The sequence below is a fragment of the Lepidochelys olivacea genome, assembly GCF_965140295.1.
Source record: "Lepidochelys olivacea isolate rLepOli2 genome assembly, chromosome: 9".
NCBI classification, from domain to species: domain Eukaryota; kingdom Metazoa; phylum Chordata; order Testudines; family Cheloniidae; genus Lepidochelys; species Lepidochelys olivacea.
The window spans coordinates 62,396,570-62,424,336 of record NC_140419.1 but is presented as its reverse complement, the minus strand read 5'-3'; the positions used below and the strand labels follow the sequence as shown (position 1 = coordinate 62,424,336).

At 46.1% G+C, this 27,767-nt stretch overlaps 1 protein-coding gene across 1 annotated transcript in view; it reads right to left on the bottom strand.

Moving 5' to 3' along the window:
• LOC311525912 (BTB/POZ domain-containing protein KCTD16-like) overlaps window positions 1-27,767 on the bottom strand; it is a 40,763-nt gene that overhangs the window by 7,808 nt on the left and 5,188 nt on the right. The window contains exon 3 of the mRNA XM_084638398.1: window positions 14,453-14,578. Coding sequence (XP_084494524.1) covers window positions 14,453-14,473 — 21 coding nt within the window. The 5' untranslated portion in view covers window positions 14,474-14,578. The remainder of the gene's footprint in view (window positions 1-14,452; window positions 14,579-27,767) is intronic.

The window sequence follows — 27,767 nt, the reverse complement described above, 5'->3', positions numbered from 1 at the left end:
CTTGTGGAGACCCAGCCCTGGTGGGCAGTTACCCCTGCTCATTGCCAAGAGGTGAGAAGACTGGGTTTGACTCTTCTGTGTTTAGAGGGCATTGGCAGTGTCCAGAAACGCTAAGGGGGCTGCCACCATGTGGTGATGCCATGTCATGACAGGCACATCTCACGGATCTAACTCAGTGGGTTGGTTGTGCCGGAGCAAGGCCTTCAGGGATGTGAGAAAAGCAAAGAGGACGCTGAACCCAGCACTGTGTTAGCAGGAGCAACAATGCGGCTTCCCAAGAAACGACCATAAAGAGACCCAGGAGAAGCAGCTAATTCAGGTTCCACCTTCATAACCAGCCTGGGTACTTTTACACTTTGGTAGGCTCAGGGACTCTGCCAGCCTCCAAGCATGGTTTGTTTACATTGGTGCCCCCTTCCCCTCTTTTAGCTCAGAGAGAGCAAAGCTTCCCACAAATTGGGGGCCAAGATGTTTTCTACTTCATCTCAGCCAAAGGGCACCAGGCCAGGGCTCTCCATCTCAACCATGATCTCCAAGGGTGTCCTCTCCTTCATCTCAACCAAAACCTTTCTCTGAAGACGGCCTAGGCCACGGCTCTAGTCACAGGCTCCTGGCTAGAGGGACTCCCGTGCCCACAGTCAGGAGGGAGCCTGAATGGAGAGCGAAAGCAGCAGTAGGTGTGCTGTGATGGACGATGCTGTGCATTGACCTTGTGATGGTTACCACCACTGCATGTCACTGGCAAAGCTTTCCACCAGGATCACTCAGGCTACACCAACAAAGAGGTTTTACCTCACGTGAGCTGACTGCCAGTGAACTCAAGGTAGTTAAAGTGATCCGAGAGGCTACTCTGGTCACACCCCAAATGTTTATTCCAGGTGACAAATGGGGCCGATGCAGAATGGTTGTGTCACCTGGGCAGCTCCTGGAACATATGAATCTCAACTCCTGCACTTGTCCAGACTGCAGACGGGAAAGTCAACCTGTGCTGCTGTTTCTGCATGGCTTTGGTCCCTGATACACCATCAGGGGCGAGCAAAACTTTCTGTAAATGTGCATCTCCGACCCACAGCCTCGGAGCATCTCCCTGCTCGCTAAGGCTGGCTGTGCCAGCAAAGGCTGTTTGTTAAATCTGCAACGTAATCAACACTGCAGCTGGATTAACTGCCATGGCAACCCATCTGTGCCACCAGAGTGCCTGCACCAGGTTAATCAAACAGAGAGCCTGTAGTTTTGAACCAGTTTACGGCTAGCAATTACTACTCAAGTTTGCTGCTGTGCCAATGCACCTCACTCCTGACCTGCAGCACCCAGTGCAGTTCCGATCCCAGGCACTCACACAGCTCTGCCAATGTGCCTCCCTCCTGACTCACCGTCCCCTTGCTATTCCAGTATCTGGTTCCTCCCCAAGAGTTCTGCCAATGCCAATGAGTCCTGACCTGCAACAGCCCTTGCTAGTCCAGTCCTGGGTCCCTCAGGTTGGGTCTACATTGCAAATGAAAGACCTGCGGCATGGCTGTGGCTGGCCTGGGTCAGCTGACTCAGGCTCACGGGGCTATAAAATTGCAGCGTAGATGTTTGGACTAGGGCTGGAGCCGGGCTTTGAGACCCCGGAAGGGGGGAGGATCAGAAACCGGGCTCCAGACCTCCATACTGCAGTTTTATAGCCCTGCAGTCCGAGCCCAAGTCAGTTGACCCGGGATCTGAGACTCAGTGCAGCATGATTTTTATCACAGTGTAGACCTACCCTCACATGGTACGTATTTACCGCATTGTAAACCCAAGTTTGTGGGACCTGGGCTTATGGACTTGGTGTTTCTAACCCTATGCTTGAAAATCCATGCTGCATGGTAAATCCAGGCTTTCAGTTGCTGGACCCAGGGCTCACAGCTGTGCTAATGCATCCATGCTACGCTACCCAAACCTTCTGACTCAGGACTGTGGCATCCACACTCCAAAATGACAGGGCTTGGACCCGAGTCCAGCAGGACTCAGCCTCTGACCCATCCCCCTAGCAGGGTCCTAGGATCCAGGTCCTGAGTGCTTGCTGACCTGAATCAGACTGTGGTCAGGAGGGCTTGGGCTCAAACCTGGGTCAGAACCCAGGTTTTGCATGCAGTGCAGACATATCCTGAGGAGCAAACACTGCTAATCTTGAGATAAGGTGCTACACCATGTGGGTGTTTGTGATGTTCACAGAGACCAGCTTCAGACAAAACTCATTTCACCTGTGACCCAAGACAGGCTGCAAACAGGCCTCCAGAACTGAAAGTCAGGAACTCCCTGACTGCTCTGAGTCCCCTTTTTCCTAATGCAGCTTTTCATGATCAACTCCTGCAGCTGCTGCACCAAAGTGGGGTGTGGGAGGTGGAGAAAGAAGCCTGAGCCCTTGAAAGAACTAACCTTGCTGAGTTTAAATTATAATTCTGATTTCCCTCTGCCACTCAGCTTGTCCTTCGCTGTCAGGGATGCAACGTGGGCTCAGCGCTCGGGAATGGCAAAGCAAGAGGCTGGGGACGCGCAGCGTCAGGTGAAATGAAAATCAAAGAGGAGCTGCTGTCAGCTTAGGGGGAGAGCAGGCGCATTTTAATTAGCTATCTGGAACCTGGGCTGCTGGACTCGCCCCTCAGGACTTTGAGCTCTAGAAGTGGAGGGAGGACACGTGGATCAATGGTTGCTTCCATGGTTAGGTCCAAACACCTTCAAAATACCTGGGATGGGGAAGGGGAGGAATTATAGTGGGGGAAGAATTAGATGGAAACATCCTGGCTAATGAGGCCTCTCTGTTCCTGGTTTAGTCTTTGCATAGTCTGTTAATGCACCAAGGCTGTTCAGAACCAGCTCCAAACCGCACCTTAGATGGATGTTGTTGAACAGTTTTGCTACGTTCATTCTACTGTTACCAGCAATAGAGATCTTGATCCTGAGCTCACTAGTTGAATTGCATGACAGAGCCTGGAACAATAACAAATTGTCAATTAAAGTGAAAAGCCATATTTATGAGACATGTGTTTTGCCCACTCTTCTATATGGCTCACAAACATGGACGATTTATGCCAAATGTACCAAAAGACTAAAGATCTTTCATATCAGATGCTTGCATAAAATTCTTCGAATAAGAGGGCCAGATAGGGTGACAAATACAGAAGTGTTAAATTATGCTGGCATGTCATTCAAGGGAACGTTAGTAAAAGACTCAGGCAGCTTGGACATGTCACATGAATGCTGGATTACAGGATCCCGAAGAGTGTGCTGTACTCTGAAGCTTGCAAAGGACCTAGAAAGAGAGGCAGGACACTGCGCGGATTTCAGGATGCTTGTAAAGAGGACTTAGTATTCTTTGCAAAAAGAAAAGGAGTACTTGTGGCACCTTAGAGACTAACCAATTTATTTGAGCATAAGCTTTCGCGAGCTACAGCTCACTTCATCGGATGCATACTGTGGAAAGTACAGCAGTTGATAGATTTCCACTCCATACGGCTAAATGCAGTGCCTTGCATAATGACAGGTTTCAGAGTAACACGGGTGTTACTCTGAAACCTCTTAGTATTCTTTGGAATCTCTGTGGATGATTAAAGGAGCGCGGAATGCCGCTGTGGCTGGCGGAGCCAGCTTGTAGATGGAGCGAGGTGGACTGGATCAAGCTTTGCGATGACTGGCATCAGAGGAGGAAAGAATCTGCTGCTTGGATTAATAGCATTGCTAGCACATGGGTGTGCCCTCCTGTGAATGGGACTGTCACTCATGCATCAGACTCAGCGGCCATCAATTGGCCATGCTCTGTAAAGAGCGATGGTGCCATTGATTGAAACTATTCATAATGCTTGTGTAATTCTCTGGTCAGTGTGTTATACAGTCCCTCTGTGCTTGATTGTGACTCATGGCCAGAAAGGGTTAAACATCTCGCAAAATAAATAACTCTCAAAAGACATGTGGGGAGATAATATTTGTGTTTTTGTGTATTTACATATGTGTGAGTAGGGTGGACAATGTAATCAACAGTCCCTGTCTATGCTGTATTCTGATAATTCAGAGGTCAAAAGAACATCCTATTATGTAAATTAATTGTAAACACCGGATATCTCTGTATTCATCTCTCTTTGAAATGTACAGCAAATAATCTGTGAATGGTGGAGGAACAAGCAAATTGCCTTATGTTACTTCTGCAGCTAAGTACCAGTGATGGACCTCCTCCAAAGTCACGCTAATTACCTGTTGAACTCCAACTTGTCAAAAGACATGAAATTGTATAAAAGATCCTTGGGTCCTGATTCTGTCATCTCAGATTTGCTTAGGCTTCATCAGGGGAAGTTTGAGTCGCAAGACTGAGGTCCCAGTTATGTTGGTATGCCCTGAATATGGAATTTGGACATTGGGCTATAACCTATGAACTATTTCTAAAAGAACTCTTTGTAACTACAAAGCTCACCATCTCTGCTATGAATCTGCACCTAAATGAATTGAACTCATGTCTGTATGTATATTGATCTTTTAACCATACTCTCTCTTTCGTTTTTAAATAAAGTTTAGTTTGGTTAATAAGAATTGGCTGTAGCGTGTATTTGGGTAAGAGCTGGAATATTCAATAACCAGGGAGGTGATGTGTCCGATCCTTTGGGACTGATATAACCTATTTCTTTATATGATGAAATAGGATTTACAGAAATTTTCATCACATTTGATGTGGGTACCTGGATGGAGGCCTGAGGCTGGATCACTTTAAGGGAACTGTGTTGTTTGGGTTTCTGAATAACCAGTAAGGTAATCAAGAAGCTGTTTTATGCTGGCTTGGTAAATCTAAGTATTGGAATATCCACCAGCTTTTGGGGTTTGTCTTCCCCATTCTTTGCAGTTCACCCTAATTGAGTGATCACAGCTGGGCCCCACTGGGACCCCGGTCACACTGATCCACAGAGGATATCAGTCCGGCACAGGTGTCCCAGCTATGGACATGTCTCTGTAGTTCAACCTGTAGAGAGGTCATGCTTTCAGCTCTAGAAGTCCCTGGTGTAGCCCTAATTATAAAAGGAGGATTAACCTCATCTGTCATGCATGAGTCTGAGAGGATTCTGCCTTCAAATCGGCTGCAGTGGTGAGGTTGTCATTAGCATGAGGCCCTTGAGGAGCACATGAGAAGCAGTCCTCTACGTGGTCTCTAATAGTAATGTTGTCAACTTTATTAGCAAAACAGAATTACAGACACCGGAATACAGCAAAGGAGACCGCCAATACAGCACGTCTGACACTTGCGCTGTGTTACTCACATCATCCCTTGCGGGAACCCTGAAGTAGATACAGTGATCCCAATGCGATCATCAGGCCAATGTGTTCTGATGGGTCTCACTGCCCACAGGCTGGGTATCACCTTTCCCACAGGGTTAGGCTGACACCCACCAGGCCTTATACATATTTAATGATGGGTTCAACCTCCTTTCCTGATACATAATTCCATCCCTCAGTAACATGGGGGCCCTAACTTCAATAGGTCACTTGGTCATTTATGACATATTCATTAGCATTTATGTCAATTAGTTGCCATGGTATATCTGCGACTAGTACATGTAAGTTTCGGATAAGCTCAACATCCTTTAAATTTGCCCTACATTTCCAAAAGTGTATTCTCATGGTTCCATATGTAACCTTTTCCCAACATGTAATAGTTTTGGTTACTGTCATACTAAGGTTGTGACTTAGGGTCTTTTTATCAGTTAGTTCCTTCTTCCAAGCTATTCGTGTCAAGCTCGGCCTTAGTTATGCTAACCTAACTGTGTCACAGGCTTAAGGCCTGTGGGTTCTTGGGTTACAGCCGGTGGCGGCTTGTCTGGATTCAAATTCCTGCAGGCCTCAGATGCTTGGGACAAGCTTCTTCAATATGTAACTCATGGTTTGTGTGTTTAATTCAAAGAGGGTGTGATTCTGTTACAGAGCCTGGAGCAAGCTATGGACACTCACGGTCTTAGCTCTAGAGATCTGCAGTACCAGCCCTAGCTTTGTGCACGATGGTGGCCCTTATACTTGCAACCTTCTATGTCGGAGCCCAATCTGGTGCATAAGAAAATCAGCCAAAGGGACTCCCAATTGACTTTAGTGGGAATTGGATCTGTCCCTACATGTTTAGAATTATTAAGATATGCCTATAAAATAGTCCCTGCACCTGTCACAGGTGATCATGCATGCAACTGTCATAACTGAATATGCAAACAACCCATACTCCATAGGTCAGATCTCCACAATAGCCCAAAGGATTACACAACATTGTGAGAACTGGTATATGAACTATGCATGGGGCTTAGTGAAACCACTGCTGCGGAGATTGGTAGAGTCTAGCCAATGATAACTTCAGCAACTAGTGTCTAGCCACAACAACTCTGTAAAAGTGAGCAGCAGCACCAAAGAGGCGTTTGAAGAGGAAACAGAAAAGACTCTTTTCCTGATGAATCCACAGAGGAAGCATAGGTAGGAACACCATGAGTACCCAATCTAGGATTTGTCCAGGCCATCAAATCTAACACCTCTACTTTTACTGAGTTCCAAGTGGTTATGATGTTTGTTGCAAGTGTCATCTGAAAGACCTCTCCAGACACTCAGTGCCACTCAACACCATGTTTGTGGCTCAGTGAAGAATGCCATTGACTGAGACAGAAACCTTCAAAGACCTACCAAGAGAGGAAGGATGGGCCAGTGGTTAGAATACATCATGGGACTGTGGGGATTAGGATTCAGGCTCCTCCTCTGGTACAGACTTCTAGTAAAAAGAAAAGGAGTATTGTGGCACCTTAGAGACTAACCAATTTATTTGAGCATAAGCTTTCGTGAGCTACAGCTCACTTCATCTGTATGCATCCTGATTGGAGGCACTTGTGCTGCACTTTTAGTGTCTCTGACATTTAGTTTTAGTGGGGCAAGTTGAGTCAGTCATTGGCAACTATCTAGGCTAGGGAAGAGACTAATGCATGAGTTGGTTGGTTGGAGAAAGGTCTTATGGTCCTTCTTCACCATAGTAACACGGCCCATTATTGCCACAGACCTGCTCCTGTGTAATCACTCACGCATACAAACCATCTCTGCTCAGGAAGGATGGTCCCTATTCTGTTCACTTGTATTTACCATTTCCCCATTCAAGAACACTCTCCTTGTTCAGTACCATTCTGTACAGTTCACAAGTTTTGTCCTATCTCAGATGGTTCCTACTGGTGGATGGCAGATTCTACCCAGCACGATAAATCCAGTAATTAGGATTAGCAGTATCTGCATCATCCCTTGTTATCATAACATCAAGCAGATGGAAAGGGGAACTAGTGCAGTCAGATCCAGAACAAGCAGCCAACCCACTTTGAAGTTCCCTCAAGGGCGACCAGTTTTAATGATTGCTGTTCTCCAGGTGCTTTGATTTCCCAAGAGGCTGGGATTTACCAGGATTGATCTGAGCGCTAGCATCTGTTTTCAGGGAGTAGAAATGGTGCGCACACAATCAGCTAAAGAAAATTTTCTTTGGAGGAACTCTCAGGGTGCGTCAAACAACATGTCCAGCCTAGGGGAGGTAAATTTCCAACAGGATGGCAGCAGGAGTCCCCAGTACTTTGCTTAATCAAGAACTTTAACAATCAGATCACAATGTCGGAGTCAAATGACAAGGATGGGATGATGTGGCTGGGGTGTTGAAGGAGAAGTTTGGTCATTGCTCTAGTTGTTCAGTTTCATTGAAGATATGGGTCAAAACCATTGTGAATGCCCGGCTTTCCAGCATGCCGATCCAGCACAGTTTTGGGGGAGCTGTAACAGCGCTCCAGCACTTCTGGTGGATAGTCCCGCAAATACCAGGAGTGTGTCCCAGCATTTCTTTTTTCAGGACTTGAACACAGCCCTTATGTATCCACTGACATCACAGGGCCCTATCCTCAGCTGGCATAAATCGGTGTAACTCCACAGAAGTCAGTGGAGCTGTGCTGATTTACACCAACAGAGGATCTGGCCCACAGTGTGTATGTGTCTCTGTCTTCGACACTGGAGTGCAAATGGCACGACTACAGTGACAGCCCAGAGAGGTCTCTGAGGCAGAAATCTTTACTCAGCTCCCTTATGGGACATCAGGCACAAGGTGGAAGGAAGACTTGTGACACCTTAGAGACTAACCAATTTATTTGAGCATAAGCTTTTGTGAGCTACAGTTCACTTCATCGGATTCATCACTTGCATCCGATGAAGTGAGCTGTAGCTCACGAAAGCTTATGCTCAAATAAATTGGTTAGTCTCTAAGGTGCCACAAGTCTTCCTTTCTTTTTGTGAATACAGACTAACACGGCTGTTACTCTAAAAGGTGGCAGGGTAGCACATGGCAAATATTTTCCAGGAAAAGGAGTCCTGCCAGCATGACAAATTTCAAAGTCAACCCACCTCTATAACCACTTAGTTTCTTCCCTGGGTCAGAATCTACAGTGTACGCTAGATCAAGCATAGAGCTGCTTAGACACAGGTTGGACACAGCAGCAATCAAGTCATTGGTGTGCTTCATGAGACTCCTCCCTTTGTGTGTGGGTTTCTCTAGGCTGTGGCATGACCCTGGAAAAACATATCCCTGGAGGAAGCCATTTGTACCTGACTACTCAGAAGTTCAGGGGAGATGATGAGAAGTAGTTAACTCTCTGAAGGGCCTCTGGCACGCTTATACATGGATGTAAATGCACCTAGTTCATGGATGGGATGGATGCCTTAGAAATGCATATTGCAGTCTAATAATGTCAATAACTTCACAGCTGTTGTTGCCCTTAAAGCATTGCCAGTTCTTCCTTAGATAAAGGTTACATCAATATTTGCAAAAAGAAAAGGAGTACTTGTGGCACCTTAGAGACTAACCAATTTATTTGAGCATGAGTTTCGTGAGCTACAGCTCACTTCATCGGATGCATACCGTGGAAACTGCAGCAGACTTTATATACACACAGAGAACATGAAACAATACCTCCTCCCACCCCACTGTCCTGCTGGTAATAGCTTATCTAAAGTGATCATCAAGTTGGGCCATTTCCAGCACAAATCCAGGTTTGCTCACCCTCCACCCCCCCACACACAAACTCACTCTCCTGCTGGTAATAGCCCATCCAAAGTGACAACTCTCTACACAATGTGCATGATAATCAAGTTGGGCCATTTCCTGCACAAATCCAGGTTCTCTCACCCCCTCACCCCCCTCCAAAAAACATACACACAAACTCACTATCCTGCTGGTAATAGCTCATCCAAAGTGACCACTCTCCCTACAATGTGCATGATAATCAAGGTGGGCCATTTCCAGCACAAATCCAGGTTTTCTCACCCCCCCCAACCCCCATACACACACAAACTCCCTCTCCTGCTGGTAACAGCTCATCCAAAGTGACCACTCTCCCTACAATGTTCATGGTAATCAAGGTGGGCCATGTCCAGCACAAATCCAGGCTTTTTTTTTTTCCCGGGGACACACACACACACACACACACACACACAAACTCACTCTCCTGCTGGCAATAGCTCATCCAAACTGACCACTCTCCAAGTTTAAATCCAAGTTTAACCAGAACGTCGGGGGGGGGGTAGGAAAAAACAAGGGGAAATAGGCTACCTTGCATAATGACTTAGCTACTTCCAGTCTCTATTTAAGTCATTATGCAAGGTAGCCTATTTTCCCTTGTTTTTTCCTACCCCCCCCCCCCCCCGACGTTCTGGTTAAACTTGGATTTAAACTTGGAGAGTGGTCAGTTTGGATGAGCTATTGCCAGCAGGAGAGTGAGTTTGTGTGTGTGTGTGTGTCCCCGGGAAAAAAAAAGGGGGGGGGTGAGAAAGCCTGGATTTGTGCTGGACATGGCCCACCTTGATTACCATGCACATTGTAGGGAGAGTGGTCACTTTGGATGAGCTATTACCAGCAGGAGAGGGAGTTTGTGTGTGTATGGGGGTGGGGGGGTGAGAAAACCTGGATTTGTGCTGGAAATGGCCCACCTTGATTATCATGCACATTGTGTAGAGAGTTGTCACTTTGGATGGGCTATTACCAGCAGGAGAGTGAGTTTGTGTGTGGGGGGGTGGAGGGTGAGAAAACCTGGATTTGTGCTGGAAATGGCCCAACTTGATGATCACTTTAGATAAGCTATTACCAGCAGGACAGTGGGGTGGGAGGAGGTATTGTTTCATGTTCTCTGTGTGTATATAAAGTCTGCTGCAGTTTCCACGGTATGCATCCGATGAAGTGAGCTGTAGCTCACGAAAGCTCATGCTCAAATAAATTGGTTAGTCTCTAAGGTGCCACAAGTCCTCCTTTTCTTTTTGCGAATACAGACTAACACGGCTGTTACTCTGAAACCTATCAATATTTGCACTATTTCCTAATCTCGCTCTGGGAATGGGTAAAGAATGATGCAAATACTGAGGAAATGCTGTTTAGCTAGCTGAAGCCACTGGCAGATTTTAAGGGGTGATTATTTTAGGTCTCTCTGCCTTTCTCCTCCTCAATAATCCCCTCATCCTGCCATTCAGGCAGAATTTAGGCCAGCGCATCTAGAGTTATTTGTGTGTGTGTGCGCCAGTGAGTGAGTGAAAGGACAGCCCAATCCTCATGGTAGCCTCACTGATCAGGTGTAGCAAGATTACTGGAAAACAGACTTTGCAAATTCAAAAATTAATCAGGAAATGGTTTGGAATTGATTTTGGAAAAGGGGGATTCACAGTCTCTCTTGAGTGCTGGATGCAATACGGTGTAAGGACATCATACCTTCTAGGGTTACAAGCTCTGGGGACGAATTCTTACCAACTGGACTTCTGTTTCCCCTCAAAGGAGCTTAGAAGAGCTGGGTGAATCCTGCTAAACACTGTCCACAAATATTCACTCAGATTTCTAGCAGGTTTGCATAGGGTCCATGTTCATCCCCCATTTTGAAGCTTCCAGCAAATGGGTTTTGTTCACACAAAAGTTAGGCAAATAGCTATTAATTCTTCAGGAGGTAAAGGTTGTTGGTGTATGACCAAGATGATTTTTTATCATTTTCTATTTTCCTTTCTAAGAGGTTTGCCATCCAATCAGAGAGAAGAAACCCAACCATGTCTACATGCACCATTTCATCTTAGTCTGCTCGGGTCGTTGCCAATGACATGCATCCTGGCAAACTGATTTCTTGATATACCTGCGCGTGGCCAATTCATTGTGCATGTGGAGAGCCTGTAGCGGCAACATCCAATGTATCGTGTGTATCAATGACATACATAAATATACCATGTGTATACAACAGATTAGTTATGTATGGGTATTCATTTAGCTGTATTTTCTAAGTCATGTCAAGGGCACCTACAGTGTAATAAGCATTCTTTTTAGTGGGTCTATAAATCTGAATATATATAAGAGTGAACGAGAGAGAGAGAGAGGAAGAGAGAGATTAATGCACTGAGAGTGTGTGTGTGTGTGGGTACAGACAGAAGCTACCAAAACCATTTGGGGTGTGTGCAGGTACAGGCAGAGATAGCCTAACCCATCGTGTGTACATTTGCAAGCATAGTCAGCTATTGCCTAACAAATAGGATGTGTGGGTTGGCAGCCAGAAATTGTCTACGATGCAGTGTAGGTGTGTGTACATGCATCCGCAACTGTAGGAAATAGGGAATTCTTCATTTAGCTCCATTTTATTGCTCAGTCCCCAGAAGAAACAGGTGAGACATAAGCTAGACCCCTTTGTCTCCAGTTTTTCCATATGTCTCTTGTGAGTTCATATCTCACTTCTGCTGATCGTATTTGGGCCATGTCTCTGTTTCTCCCTCATATCCCCATTATAACTGGCCCAGAATCCTTCCATGAAACCAAACAATAGCAACAAAAATGCTATAGTGGTAGCAAGTCATCAGGACAGGGGAATCACCTCACCCTGAGCAACAATGGACACAAGGAGTCCTAGAAAGAGGACCACCGATTTTAGTGCGATTGTTGTTTCTGGCCAGATGGTATCAGATGTGTCCATAAGTATGAAGAGAGAAGATCACACATCATCACACTCAGAGGAAACTGAATAGGGCCTGAATCACAATCATAAAGAAAAGATTCAGTTTCTAATACAGAAAATTACACTGGAGGCTGCCAAGGATGGTACTACTTAACAGAAACACATTTTGGTCCGGTGTAGGTTCTATATAAATATTGTCTATTTTAACTGACAGGTTAAAAATCATACATTTTTCTAAAAAATACTTCTCTCTGTTACAAATAATGCCTTTGATTATTTAAAATGATTTTTTTTAAAACTCATTTACCTTTATCCAGTTTTGCTGCCTGCCTCTTCTCCCCATCCCCTTTCCCTTTCAGTCTGAGTACTGAAAATAAGACTGGTCAGTTTCATGTTTTAGTATAGCCAGTTTCCAGTCAATTTTACTTTCAAGCGCTCCTGCTAGCACAATGCTGCAAAATGGAGAGTGCAAACAGTAGAAGGCAATGTTTGTTTTTTAAAAAGATAAACTGCTTACATTGGAATGAGGTAAAATACAAATATTTGGGTTATTCTTATAGTTTTTAAATGCTTGGTTTTTACAAAAATCTAAGCTTGGTTTCAGATTTGCCATTTTAAATCAGGAATAGTATGATTAAATTTAAACATATAGATAGGTATTGATATATTTTAAATATCTAAGAATAGATATAGCTATATTTCAGATAGAGAGAAGGAGATTAGAGAGAGAGAATCTAGAAAGAGATCTAGATATATTCTAGACAGAGCTATATTACAATCATTATATACATACAGATATTAGATATTTAGGGTGAAATCCTGGTCCATATGTAGTACACAGAAGTTCTTCCACTGACTCCAACAGAGTCAGGCTTTCACACTTAGAATCCAGTTGTTATTCTCCATCTACAGTTATCAATTTTAAAACACAGTGGTTGCCATTACAAGATCAGTATTTAGCATTAGTTAATATGTAATGACCATGTGAGAGTCCTCATATCTCCCCTACACATAGAACAGGAAGTAAGTGTGGTCACAGTATGATATCTGTTGGCAACTAAACTAGGTCACGTAACTGACCTGACCTACTGGGCACAGGGGTCGGACTTCAAGTGGTATAAATTGGGGTAGCTCCATTGAAGTCAACAGATTTTATGCCAATTTACACCAGCTGAGAATCTGGATCAGGATTCTTTCAGGGTTTGTCTACATGGGTAAATAGCCCAGAGTAGCTAGTATGCTCTAGTTACTCTTCATTACCTCCCCAGGTAGACACTTGTGCATTAAGCTAAACCACAGGAGGGTGCTTTTAGTGAGCAGCAGGAGTGTCCACACAGGGAGTTAGTGCAGAGTAGCTAGTGCGCTTTAAATTCACAGCCTAGCTTACTCCTCACTAACTCCCCTGTGTAGACAACTCCTCAGTTGTTGATATGGCCAGAGCCTCCCTAAAAATGTTTTATGCTGTTTGGAAAACTCTGGAGCCAAGGGACTTCAAAGACGTTCTATTAATCACTTGAGTGCTGTACAACACATGTCAGACATGGACTGGGAAACTACAACTCTCAGGCTGAACCTTGGTCAGCCCTGAAGTGCAACATAAATGCTTCATATACCACAGCTAAAATCCACCATCACTCAAAGGGTGCAGCAGACAGCACTAGTGAAAGGCTTAACAGAGGGTACTGTAAATGAATCCATGCTGTCGGCAGTGGGAAAGGGAACCTCTTATGTTAAAAGGTTTCCTCTCATTGGAGTGCTGGAGCCAGAAGGGCTGAGCTTTGTGGCTTTCTCGCTGTTACTACCTGTGGGGTGATAGAGGAAAAAGACCAAAGAGTCTGACTGACTCACTTCTTATTCATCCTTTATTTGAATAAAGCTCTCACTTGAAGGTCCGTGGGAGTTTTGCTGAGTAATGACTTTGGAATTTGGACCCGATGAAGTGACACTCATAGCCAAGTAAGAGTCCTCTGGAAACTTAGACCATCATGGGGCAGAAGGATGATCTCTTGGTTAAGGGGTTGGACTGGAATTTACAACAGCTGGGTTCAAGACCCCCTGTGACTTAGGGCTGGGTGTTTAGGCACTTACATCCCTTTAAAAACTTGGCCTTTAATCGCTCTGTGTTGCAGTTCCTCACCTATAAAATGGGAAGAGTTCTACTTCCTCTCTCCACCTCAGCTCAATAGGCTTTGAGCTCAGAGGCAAGAGCTATGGGTTTGTACAGCACCTAGTACAGCAGGGCTCTGATTCTGGTTAAGGCTTTTAAGTCCCGTCACAACAGGAATAATCATATTCCTACCTGCTAACTGGATGATTTATAAAACCCAGGTCCGTGTTAGAGGTGCTGCTAAGCAAGGCTGCCAATGTGACGCCAAGTGAATTAATTGTTCTGCTTGTGGCAACAAGACCCTGAGATTCTGCGAAGAGTCTGCATTTGGCCCCATGTGCCCACCGCCCATGGCATGTGGGACCCAAATGGCAAACGTTCTCACCTGGAAGTAATGCAGCTTCATGTGCCTTGAGGTCCAGCGTGGGCTCAGAAGAAGAGGAGAGATGCTCTTTAAGGCTCTGCTCGGGTTCTGCAGGAGGGGGAGCAGCCATGCTGAGGCAGGAGCTACCTAAAAAGCCCCGACCCAAAGAGAGTGATTAAGGTGAGATTCCTGACCAGAAAACTTGAAGAGAAGTCAAGGGCCATATGTAGCAGGAGTGCAGGGACTGTCTTATGAAATCTCTCCCATTCTAAGGGTCTTGCTGCCCTCCCGGATACAGACAACATCAGATGCTGCTTCTCCTCTAATACATTCCAAGCCTATTAATCCCCACATGAAGGTACCTTCCCCTGGGCAGTATGTAAAGGTCACACCACAGGATTTCACAGCATACACTCTACAGTCAGGGAGAGCATGACAATACTCTTTCAGTTTAAAGAGATCTGGTTCTTTCTATCTGTTTCCTGCTCTTCCTTTGTCCATAGAACTGGTTCGGAAACGGACTCTCCCATCCAGTGAAAAATGTCAAGATTTCAAAATCCTTTTGTCCCAATTTGGGACAAAGAGCCAACATTTTGAAATTTTTCAGAAAATGAAGTAATGAAAAAAAAAAGTCACTTTGAGTCAATCCAAACATTTCATTTCAATGAATTCAAAACACTGTTTTGATTCCAAACCCCTAAAACACATCAAATAAAGTAAATGTCCAAATGAAAAGTCATTTCAAAATGAAAAATCTAAATTTTTCCATCAGAAAATTTCAAAATGGGACAACATGTTCAAACTATTTTCTGATTTTTTTAAATGAAATTTCATCAGAATTGATGCAGTTTCACAAAACATTTCAGTTTTGTTGAAATGGACGTTTTCTGACAGAAAACTCTTTTGACAAAAATTTTCCAAACAGCCCTATTTGTCTGTTCTCACTCCCTTCCTATCTCCAGCTCTCAAGACTTGGTCTGGCCCCAAAATATACTGGCAGGAGCAGAGAAGCTCTGTACAATTGTGTATCATAGAATACAACTAGCAAACCAGTCTTTCTCCACTCCACCCACTTTCCTCCCTTCTAGAAACTACCTTGCATACTGTAAAGAGGTAGCTAAATAGATATTTCCTTTTTAATAGGATTGATATAACATAACCACTCCCCTACCCATACAGGGCCAGTAGAACCATTCAGACAGTGCATTTTCCACACTATAAAAAGAAAAGGAGGACTTGTGGCGCCTTAGAGACTAACAAATTTATTTGAGCATAAGCTTTCGTGAGCTACAGCTCACTTCATTGGATGCATTTCCACACTATGGTATTTGTAACAAGATACTTAAACCAACAGTAACTGTAAATGCCCCCTTTGGATCTTTGGGCTGAACCAAGTCCAGGCTGTTTCATTTCCATTGATCGCATTGTGCTTTATGTGAGATTGTTTCACCGTTTGAGGGCTGCTCCCCAGCAGCGTGTGCTCCCAGGGGTGTGACACTGATACACTCTCACTGGAGAACGTGCTACGGCTTTCCACCTCTGGGCTATTCTGGTATGGATGCAGGGGTGTGGTGTGGAGGGTGAGGCTTGGCGTCAGTTAAGAGGGGTGATGGACAGACAGACAGACTTTTGTGCACATTTTCTCTCCTACATTCTCATCTCTGCATATTCTCTCTCTCTCTCTCACACACAAGCAAATTACTCAGCAATTATTATTTTTGACTGCACTGGTTTTGGGCAACTCATTTTCTAAGCGATTTAGCCTGTCTTTGCTAGCCTAATTCTCCTCCCTCTTGCTGGCTGCATCTTGCCTGACAATCTCCTAGTCTTCCCTCAGTTTCTTGTACACTGTAGGCAAGAGGGCTATTCCAGTTACTCACTTGCTGTTTTAATTTCCCATTTTGATCTTGTTTTAGGTTTGAGCTCTTTGTCAGCTCTCTTACATTATTGCTCAGCGTGCTAAACAAGTGAGGCAATGCACTGCAAATACCATTTTGCTCCTTATCTTTCCCTTTTCTCCTTCCCCCTCCATTTCCAGGTTAAACAAGTTACACACATGACCCCAAGGGTCAAGTTTTACAATATTGGGCCCGAACAATAGACCAACACGACTATTTACAAATTGTACAACAAAGAGTGCTAAAGTCTCCTGTCTCTCACTTTCAACAGCCGTGGTGTTAAGTTTGGTGGCCAAGAGAGAATTCTTTTCCTCTCTGGCTAACATCTAGCCAAGAAAAGCACTTTAATCTTTATATATACTTAAAATGTGGCTTTTTGATTTTCCAGCCACGTGAGACCAACGTCCAATGTCAGGCCCTTTGTGCTAGGAGAGAGTGTAAAATGTTCCCACAAATGCACTCACTTTGCACAGCAAAGGGCAAGGCAGTGGGGAACTGGGTCCTATAGCCTTTTCCTTTGTGGCCAGCGAGCAGCACCCTTATTTGCCTTGAGCAGCGCCTCACACCTTAGGTATCCCATTGACATCTGTAGCCCTAATTATCTTCTCACATGGGGTTAAATCATGAATAACTCTACTGGAATCATTGGCAGTGTAAAAACAAAGGAGAATCAGGCCCAATGTGACTACTTGAGCAATAAGGTACTACTCCATGGCCCAGATCCTGACCAGTTACACTGGGGACAATCAAGAACAACTGCAGTGAAGTTGCTCTTGATTTACACCAGTTTAACTGAGGTCAGGATCTGGTCCCATGTGAGTGAAGGTGGCACAAACTGGGCCTTTCCAACTAGAGCAGTGGTTCTCAAATGATGGGGTGGGCCTCCCAAGGGAGGCACGGGAATGTGTCAAGGGAGGTGTAAGCTTTGTGTTTTTTTCTTTTTTTTAAGAACTCTGGCTGAGCCCAGGGTAGCTGGGGCTCGAACAGCATGGCTGTGCACACCTAGGAGGTGGGAATGAAGAAGGGGACAGCCGGAGCCCCGCCACCTGGGCTTTCCTTCCCCTGACACCCTCATTCCCTCACTGGGAGGTAGCCCAGACTCAGGCTCTCCTCCCCCCACACCTCCAATCCTTCACCTGGAGGCGGTTGGGCCCTGGCTGTTACCCCACAGTGGCAGCAGCAGCAGCGCAGAAGTAAGGGTGGCAATGGGGTGCTAAGTCTGCTGTGAAAAGTAATATTGATGAATATCACTTTTCACATTGCCACCCTTACTTCTGTGCTGCTGCTGGTGGCGGCATCGCCTTCAGAGCTGAGTGCCCGGCTAGCAGCTGCTGCTCTCTGCTCTGCCTTCAGAGCTGGGTGGCGGTATATGTACTTGGGAGGGGGGGCATAAATGACTACAGACACAAAGAAGGGGGGCCCTATCAAATAAGGTTGAGAGCCCCTGGATTAGAGCACAGCCAGAGATTGTTCTGTTTATGAAATCACTGACCACAGCCAGAGCCCATAGACAGCATAAAGGGTGTCATTCTTGGCCCTATCAGAACTATGCCATGAGCAGAAGAGAATATTATTTCCTCTGGAAAAGTTACATTTTAGAGGGGCTTCTTTCCCCACATCAAAGTAGAGCCCATGAATGTCCCATTGCCCGGACTGGCTGGTTCACGGGGAGGTCAGGGGAACCTTAACAGAGAGTGATAAATACCAAATACCGCTATCTAGAACTTCAAAGCTGGCAGAGAGACTACCCAAAATGCACTGGGGAGGATGAGCGAGGATGCTTTAGGGAGGGCTGCCCTGCAGCAGGAAAGAGCCCTCCAGAAAAACAAGGGGACATGAATATGATAAAGCTGACATCTGAGGGAAAAGTGCTCGGAGCACAAAGACATGCTGGAGTGGATTGGGCAGCGGGATATCGCCCTTCACTGCCAGTGCACCCCCGCTGACACATTCCCCAGGGGCATCGCTGCAGCTGTCAGAGTCATTGCAGGGATGATATGTCACTGTCAGGCTCTAGGCAGCCTGTCGTCAAGGGGGCTAGCAGAACTGGAGAGACAATTGATGCCGCTGTCAGCTATGGAGCACTCAGAAGATTACTAGTGGCCTGAATAACGTTAAGCAGCACCTTCTTATAACTCCACAAACTAACTCCCCTGGGGGAAGGGGACTCTCTCGAGGCCACTTGTGCCCGCTGCCTCCAGAGCGCAGATGTGTGGTCTTTGGGAGCCACTGGACCATTCCACCCCTTTGAGCTCTCCTGGCTGGAGTTCCTCCCGCTTCCTGCCTGAACTTCCCTGTGGAATCCACTCCCCTCCCATGATGCTACTGATCTGCTGATGGAGCATGAGTCGCATCTGTCACATTTCTCCTGAATTTTGGGGGCAACGCTCTATAGTCCTGTTCTCCACCTTTCCCTTCTCTAAACAGCAAATTAAGACTCAATTACTGAAGAAATCTGGAGTCTCAGGCTCTGGCTGTTTGCTGATGAGGTGAAGTGGTGTTGAAGAGAGCATTCTGTGCAGCCAGGGCAGTACTCAGTAAGTTGCCATGGGGAGAAGTGATTTGTGCTGCGTACGCACTATAGGACAGAATGGGATCTAGTTTTCCATAACATCTCTCTTTCTCCCAAAGCGCTCCCCACTTCCCCATTCAGAGTCAGTAGCCCAGTGAGTTAATGGGCAGACAGATGGAAAAATGATCTGGTGGTTAAAAAGTCAGACTGTAACTCAGGAGAGCGGAGTTGTTGGCTTTGCCAGAGAAGACATTGGACAGGTCACTAAGGGCTGGTTTACACGGTGCAGCAACGCACATTGGAGGCGTGTGAATTCTAAAGTCTACCAATGTGCTGCACACTAGAATTTCCCTACTGCATGTTTCACAGATTCTAAGGCCAGAAGGAGCATTGTGATCATCTAGTCTGACCTTCTGTATAACACAGGCCAGAGAACTGCCCCACAGTAATTCCTAGGGCAGAGCTTTTAGAAAAACATCCAATCTTGATGTAAAAATTGTCAGTGATGGAGAATCCACCACGACCCTTGGTGAATTGGTCCAATGATTAACTACTCTCTCTGTTAAAAATGTACGCCTTATTTCCAGCCTGAATTTGTCTAGCTTCAACTTCCAGCCTTTGGATCATGTTATACCTTTCTCTGCAAGACAGAAGAGCCCATTATTAAATATTTGCTCCCCAAATTGGTACCTATAGAGTCTAGACTATGATCAAATCCCCCCGTAACCTTCTCTTTGTTAAGCTAAATAGATGGAGCTCCTTGAGTCTATCACTGTAAGACATGTTTTCTAATGCTTTAATCATACTTGTGGCTCTTTTCTGACCCCTCTCTAATTTATCAACATCCCCCTTGACTTGTGGGCATCAGAACTGGACACACAAGTCACAAGTGCTGAAAACAGAGCTAAAATAACCTCTCCGACTCAAGTTAATGCAGTACACAGTGGAACACAGTACTGAAAATCAAGGGTGAAAAATGACAAATTTTACACCAAAATGAAAATTTGAACTAAACATTTCTCAGTTTTGGTTTCCATTTTTTAAAAATGTAAAATAGAAAATTCTGACCAAAATGAAAATTTCCACAGAAAAATTTCCTTTTGAACAAAAAGCCATTTTCCATCATAAGAAAGGTCTTGACAACAAACCTCTGATCTGCTTTAAACAGAAGATTTGCCCAAGCAAGGGCTAAAGGTAAGGAATAAGGGCTGCACAGATACGGACATCCTGGGCATCAGCAGGGATGGAACCTGGGCTATTCAGCACCAAAAACATTACATTGCTCTTTGGACTAAAGGAGTCACTTGAGCTGTGATTAGAGATGGTTGAAAAATTCTGATTTCCAATCTGCTCTAGTGTTAACCTGTGTGCCCAGTGACGACAGCGCAGATGTCAGATCTGTTAACTGTTTCACTGCTCATGAGATGGAGGTCACCGATCAGCACAATGAATGCAAGTGACGGCTCATTTTGGTGATGACTGGAGGATGCTGCCACTTATCTCCCCCGCCCCTCACAAGCGCCTAGCCAAGCCCATGGGCTTATTCAAACCCTAAGGGGGAAGCCAAGCTCAAGAACTGGAGCTCAGGGAGCAGCACAATCATGTTTTGAACATCTGCACAATCTACTGTGAGTGATGTCTCACTTTGGTGACACACACTTTGGGCAGAGCTAATTTTGTGGGCGGAGCTTGGAACCGAACCACCACACTCTCCCCAGTCTGACCCGTTTCCTCCCCAGAGAGATGTGCTGTGTAAGCAATCCATGGCTGCCTATATACAGATTCCCAAAGTCATCAGCTGACCCGTACACATGCAGCCTCAGTGAGAGGACTATGATCATGATCTTTGGCTCCAAAACAGATCTCGAAGGGATTAAGTGGTCCCTTTAACTCAGTCAATGGAGGGAACTCTTGCTCACATGAGTGATCCTGAAATATTCCAGCCAGCCGAGGGCTCTAGCGTGCGTGCACACACACACACACACACAGCTCATCTTCAGTACAAATACCTGGGGCACACAAGAGTTCAGTCCAGCTGCTGACCCTCACCCTGTAATGACCTATGGCCACATCCACTCATAGACTTCACTGTCACTTAATGCCACCTGTATGTGGTCCATCGAGAATAGGACTCATGATGATCTTGAGTTCCAATCCAACAGGCCTCTACTTGGTGAGGTAACATAGCAGCTAATTAGCAGCTATGCGCAGTCCTAAAGGATGACCCAACACTCTCACAAATCTTGGGAGACAGGCCAGTCCTTGCCTACAGACAGCCCCGCAACCTGAAGCAAATACTCACCAACAACCACATACCACACAACAGAACCACTAACCCAGGAACTTATCCTTGCAACAAAGCCCGTTGCCAATTGTGCCCACATATCTATTCAGGGGACACCATCACAGGGCCTAATAACATCAGCCACACTATCAGAGGCTCGTTCACCTGCACATCCACCAATGTGATATATGCCATCATGTGCCAGCAATGCCCCTCTGCCATGTACATTGGTCAAACTGGACAGTCTCTACGTAAAAGAATAAATGGACACAAATCAGATGTCAAGAATTATAACATTCATAAACCAGTCGGAGAACACTTCAATCTCTCTGGTCACGCAATCACAGACATGAAGGTCGCTATCTTAAAACAAAAAAACTTCAAATCCAGACTCCAGCGAGAAACTGCTGAATTGGAATTCATTTGCAAATTGGATACTATTAATTTAGGCTTAAATAGAGACTGGGAGTGGCTAAGTCATTATGCAAGGTAGCCTGTTTCCCCTTGTTTTTTCCTACCCCCCCCCCGATGTTCTGGTTTAACTTGGATTTAAACTTGGAGAGTGGTCAGTTTGGATGAGCTATTACCAGCAGGAGAGTGAGTTTGTGTGTGTATGGGGGTGGGGGGGGATGTGAGAAAACCTGGATTTGTGCTGGAAATGGCCCACCTTAATTATGCACATTGTAGGGAGAATGGTCACTTTGGATGAGCTATTACCAGCAGGATAGTGAGTTTGTGTGTGTGGTTTTTGGGAGGGGGGTGAGGGGGTGAGAGAACCTGGATTTGTGCAGGAAATGGCCCAACTTTATTATCATGCACATTGTGTAAAGCGTTGTCACTTTGGATGGGCTATCACCAGCAGGAGAGTGAATTTGTGTGGGGGGGTGGAGGGTGAGAAAACCTGGATTTGTGCTGGAAATGGCCCACCTTAATTATGCACATTGTAGGGAGAATGGTCACTTTGGATGAGCTATTACCAGCAGGATAGTGAGTTTGTGTGTGTGGTTTTTGGGAGGGGGGTGAGGGGGTGAGAAAACCTGGATTTGTGCTGGAAATGGCCCACCTTAATTATGCACATTGTAGGGAGAATGGTCACTTTGGATGGGCTATCACCAGCAGGAGAGTGAATTTGTGTGGGGGGGTGGAGGGTGAGAAAACCTGGATTTGTGCTGGAAATGGCCCAACTTGATGATCACTTTAGATAAGCTATTACCAGCAGGACAGCGGGGTGGGAGGAGGTATTGGTTCATATTCTCTGTGTATATATAAAGTCTGCTGCAGTTTCCACGGCATGCATCCGATGAAGTGAGCTGTAGCTCACGAAACTCATGCTCAAATAAATTGGTTAGTCTCTAAGGTGCCACAAGTCCTCCTGTTCTGTTTGCGCAGTCCTGAGTTACCCTCTCTAATGGAAGTCAATGGGAGTTGCATGTTCTCGGGAAACGGCCCTATATTAGAATCTTCCCCCTTTTATGGAAATGCGTTTTAAGAACATGCCTTGAACTGCAGCCAGCCCTGCTCTAGGGGAGGGAGGGATGGGTTTGGTCAAGAACATCAGAAATCTCTTCGGAAACATGTCAAGGAACCCTCCACGCCCATCTGCACCAGCTAGACACAAATGTGAACGGAAAGGATGGGATGGGACTGAATGCCTCTATCTCCAAAAAGCAAAGGGCTGAGTCAATTAGGACTCCTAGATGTAAGAAGCATGGATATCAGGAGAACGATGTGCAGACAACTAAGCCGTGCCCCGCAACCAGCTCTACCTGTAAGAGCCAGTATAGATATGGGCAGGAATAAAATAATCCATCCATTAGAGGGCAGCAGAGCACAAGTTTGCTCAGCACCTACTGCCAGTGACACCAGGTGCAAAGAACAGCGCTTCTAGAGTCTATTTTAATTAATCTCATTTGCTCCATCTAGGAACTCCTCCCTAAGCCATAAACATGGCCCTTATGCCTCCCACGTCACTGATCACCCATGCAGGCTGGTAAAGTTTGCATAGCCACCATCTGTCCCTCAATCTCTGTTTCAAATGAAAAGGGTCATTATAAATTTCAAGAATGCAAACTAAACTGAGGTCCCAAATCCAGAACAGAATGAAACACTAAAGGGCTAGGTAATATCACTGCATCCCAGGTAACTCTTACGGGAATTGAACGGGGGTGGAGAAAATGAATCTCCAAACAACAGCTTTGCAAATTGGTTCCTCTTTTTATTGCCCTGAGGTCATGTCGTTATGTTTCCTGGGTGGATGGCAATGACCTCAGAAGGCGTGCAAGGGGCGCAGCGGAAAGCAGCTGCAGTGATGTCATTCTGGAAGGAATACGCGGCCCCGAATTCAGGTCATGGCCGATACGTGAAAGGAAGGGTTTAAATGGAATTGTAGAGGCCGGCCATGCAGAAATACTGTGCTCAGCCCCCCTAAACACCTGTGAGAGTAAATGAGCTTTCCTGTCCACTGTTCACACATCCAGCTCCCTGGCCCTGACCCATTCTCAGCAGCTAAACAGCGAGGCACACCGGTTAGGCTTCCATTCCTATGCCATTCCCCAGCACATCGGAGCTGCTGCTAAAGCTAATGCTTATTAAAGATTTAAAAGTCAAGCCGTCAGCCGTGCTGCTCCGAGATGGACTTTTTTCCTGTTATAGCGCTATCCACTCTCTAATACTAATAGGATTGGAGCGGAAGGAAAGGAGAGGTCCCTGCCGAGGCTGTACTGACCTACTGAGTGCTAGGCAGGGGCCTTGCTATTAATGAATCTGTAATAGAGGCTTTGCACACTTTGGGGAAGAGGGAGGAGACACGGCCTTACAGGAGATCTTTCCTACAGCTCCCTCTCCTCCCTCCACCCCATCTCAGCAGAGATGTCAGGTTAATAATTCAGTGCCTGCTGCAGGTAACTGGGATGGAGAGGCAGCTCTGTCTGAGCCACAGCAGAATTAAGTCGATAAGGTTAGTTGACTGCATCCTGCCATCTCAGGGGATGTTTAGATGATCCTGCCAAATGACTGAAGCGGGGACATGCCGTCCTAATGTGACAATGATGGAACATTGCGATAGCACAAGTCCGTGATTCTGGTGTCACATTGTGATACTGGATCTTGACCAACACGGAAGAGGATGAAATGCAGTGAGCCTCCTCCCAAATCCAGCTGGCTGAACTTGCTTCTCTGACCAAATGCATTCATGGGAGAGCCTACCATGGCTGTGAGATGCGTGGTCTTATAGCTAAGACACTGGAATGAGAGGCAGGAAATCTGAGTTCAATTTCTTGCTGTGCTCCAGATTCCCTGTGTGACTTCACGGAATTCTCTTCATATCAGAGCTGAGTGGACGGTGGAAATTCTGATTGTCAGAGGATTCTGAGATTTGGATACAAATTGGAACAAAAACCAAACACTTCCTAATTCTCTGAAAATTCCCTCCAAATTTCCTTTTTGGGTTGGTGTCTTTTATTTTGTAGTACATGATACATAATAATCTTAATGAGCTATTGCAGTATTGTCAGAATTCCCTCAGAATACTGCTTTGCTGAACTTTCTTTGATCAGCTCTACTTAATAGATCCCTGCCTTAGTTTCCTATCTGTAAAATGAGGCTCATGCTTGTCCACTTCCCTGAGGGGACTGTGTGGGTAAAGTCGCTAATGGCTGGGAGGTAATCAGATATTTGGACGACGAAGGGCCATATAAACGGAGAGAGAGAGAGAGAAAGTTGGGCTTAATTGCCATTAGATATCAACCTGGAGGAAATGGCTTGATGAGCAACTCCAAACTGGCTCCTCATACAGGTTTCACCTTTGGAAAATGTTCCTCCCTTTGCAAGGCCCAGGTTCAGAGGAGATCAGTGGTACTGGAACAATTTTTACAGTGGGGGTGCTGAAAGTCAGTGGTCCCCAAACTTTTTACCTCACCCCCTCCTTAACCCCTGCCCGTGCCCTCTCTCCCCAGAGCTAGCTCCGGGAGCCGGGGGGATGTGGACATGGGTAAGGGGGCTGAGGCTGAGACCACAGCTGAGGGCGGGAGCAGAGCCCCAGATGCGGGTCTTGCAGCCGAAACCCCACATGCAGGGCCAGGAACAGAGCCCTGAGTGCTGTTCCGGCGGCAACCAGGTCCCCACATGCAGGTCCAGGCTTGAGCTGCCACTTCAGCTTTTGAGAGGAAGAGTCCTCTTTCCAAAATCACCAGCCAACTTGCATGTTAGGGGAAGCAGGTTTATAGCTGTAAGACACTTCCACTTTCCATATACGTTGAAAAGAAGGCTCTTAAAGCACAACAAATAGAGAAAGGACAGTGAAGGCCTCTCGTCTAAACCCTGCATAAGTAGGTTCCACTATCTCCAAATTTAACAGGAAACCTCTATGCACTAGTGCCCCCCACCCCAAGTTCCCTACCACCACACTGCACAGGGCAGCACATTCTTTGTGCCATACAATTAGTCAGCCTGAATGCCCCAGCCTGCATTGCAGGGTGGTAGAAGAAAGTTTGATAGTTGGGAGATCACTGACCAGGTTTGTTCAGATTTCCCTTCCAAGAGAAGCTACTATTCTCATAGTATTTCTTACCTGACCAGAATAGCACAGCTTCCCACAAGCATTTCCAATACCCCAATGCAAGCATATCTTGCTAACTCTGAGGGGAAACAAAATATGCAAGAGGCTGAACTGTGACCCATGTTGTACCTTTCACAGGTTCCTTGATAGTATAGTGGTAGGGAATGGAGGCACTCTGACAGTGCAGGTCCGGGAGTGGAGCCTTTGGCGTGGGTCCGGTGGGAGCCGGGACCCCGCATGTGGGGCCCGTAGTGGACCCCAGGGCGTGGGGCTGGGACCCCGCACAAAAACTGGGAGTGCTGCAGCACCCCCACACCCCTAGTTCTCACGCCTATGGAGGAGACTGGCATACCATCTGCCTGGCTTTGTTAGAACTGCCCTCCCTTTGCTACACTGAAGTCCCAGGGCTCTCTGCATGTTTCTCTTGCCACCCAGGATATGCTGCACTTTCAGTGCTACTCCCTTCACCTTAGCTTGCTCAGAGTTACTGTGGCTGTGTGCGCAAATCTGCGGTCACTGTAATTTACACCTGAGCACAATTCTAACATACACAGTGGAGCGAAACTCACCAGTGCACAGAGGACACCTCTGTTAATGCAGCTGTGCTGATTTACTCATTGTGCTAAAGGGGACTTTCTGGATATGGAGATCTTCTGGAAAATCCAGCTCCCAGGCTCAGGTCCTCAGTGGTATTCACGCACCTGACTCCCATTGGTTTGAGGATCTGGGCCCCTGCAGCTTGCCCAAGGTCACAGAGTGAGTCATGGTAAAGTCAGGAATTCAAGCCACATCTCCTGTGTCCCAGGCAAGGGACCTCAACCACAAGACCACCCCTGTTCGCTTGTGTCTTGGGATGAAAGATGCTATAGATACATAAGCAATTTTGTGCATTAATGACAGTGATTTCAGCACCATTAGGGAGCCTCACAGAGGCTCTGCAGCCCAGCTTTCCCTCTTTAATCAATGCCTTGCGTGCAACCTACATGCGGGCTGTAGATCAAATCCAATTTAGTCCTTGACTGGGAGTGATGGTCTTGGAACTGTAAAATGCTAGTTAGTGTCTTCATAATTCATGGGCTGCCCTTTTGCCTTCTATGCTCAGGATGTTAAGAGCTGCTGGGTGGCTCCTGCTGCTAGCTATGGGAATTAGACTTTCCTGACAGCATTTTCAGTGGAGGGCCCATCAAACGCCCGTGGGTTTGATGAGATCCAGGGCTCAGTGTCTGGGTTTGACCGGGGTTCTGTAATGGGGAACAAGGATGCTAACAAACAAGTGTTGCTCGGCAATCTGTACCCAATCTGTTTGTGTTGAGGTAGGATTCCCAGATGCTGTGTCCCTGGGTACCAAATGATCATGTTTACTTAAAAATTCAATGAACCCAATTCTGGTCTGACCAGTACTGGTGTAAATGAGGAGCGAGTCCACTAAAGCAGTGTAAGCAAGTTAATTATACTTAGCTCTCATAACGGCCCTTTCCTACATATATCTTATAGCACTCAACAAAGGCAGGTCAGTAATATGATCCCCCCTTTGCAGAAGGGGAAACTGAGGTAAGGAGGGACCATTATCATACGGCAGGCCAGAGTCAGGGACAGAGCCCAGCTTTTCTTATTTGTAATCTCATTCCCCATCCACCGAACTGTGCTTCTCTAGTTGTCTCCTCGGCACCCCATCTGAGTTGACTGGTGCTTCTTGCCTCGTTTTCAAAGGGGAGGTTAGAAAAATGTACCTTCTGCTGCAGGGCCTGGACCGTCCATGGCTGACACTTTATAACTAGCTCTCCCTTGTGCTCGGGTATTGTTTAGTACAGGCCATCCCTCTCTTCAGATGTTCTATTACAATGAGCCACGTTTTCAGCTGGCCTCTTCTTCATTAAAGAGTCCATCTGGACAAATAGAACACTTCATTTTTATTTCAGCAGTGCCTCGAGGCCCCAAATTGAGATCAGGGCCCCACTGTGCTAGCACTGTACAGAGGAGGAGACAGGCCCTAGCTCAACCTAAATAGACAAAGGAAGCATTATTATCCCATTTGGGCACTGGGTTCTGAGAGACAAAAGCACTTGCCCAAGGTCACATGGAATGGC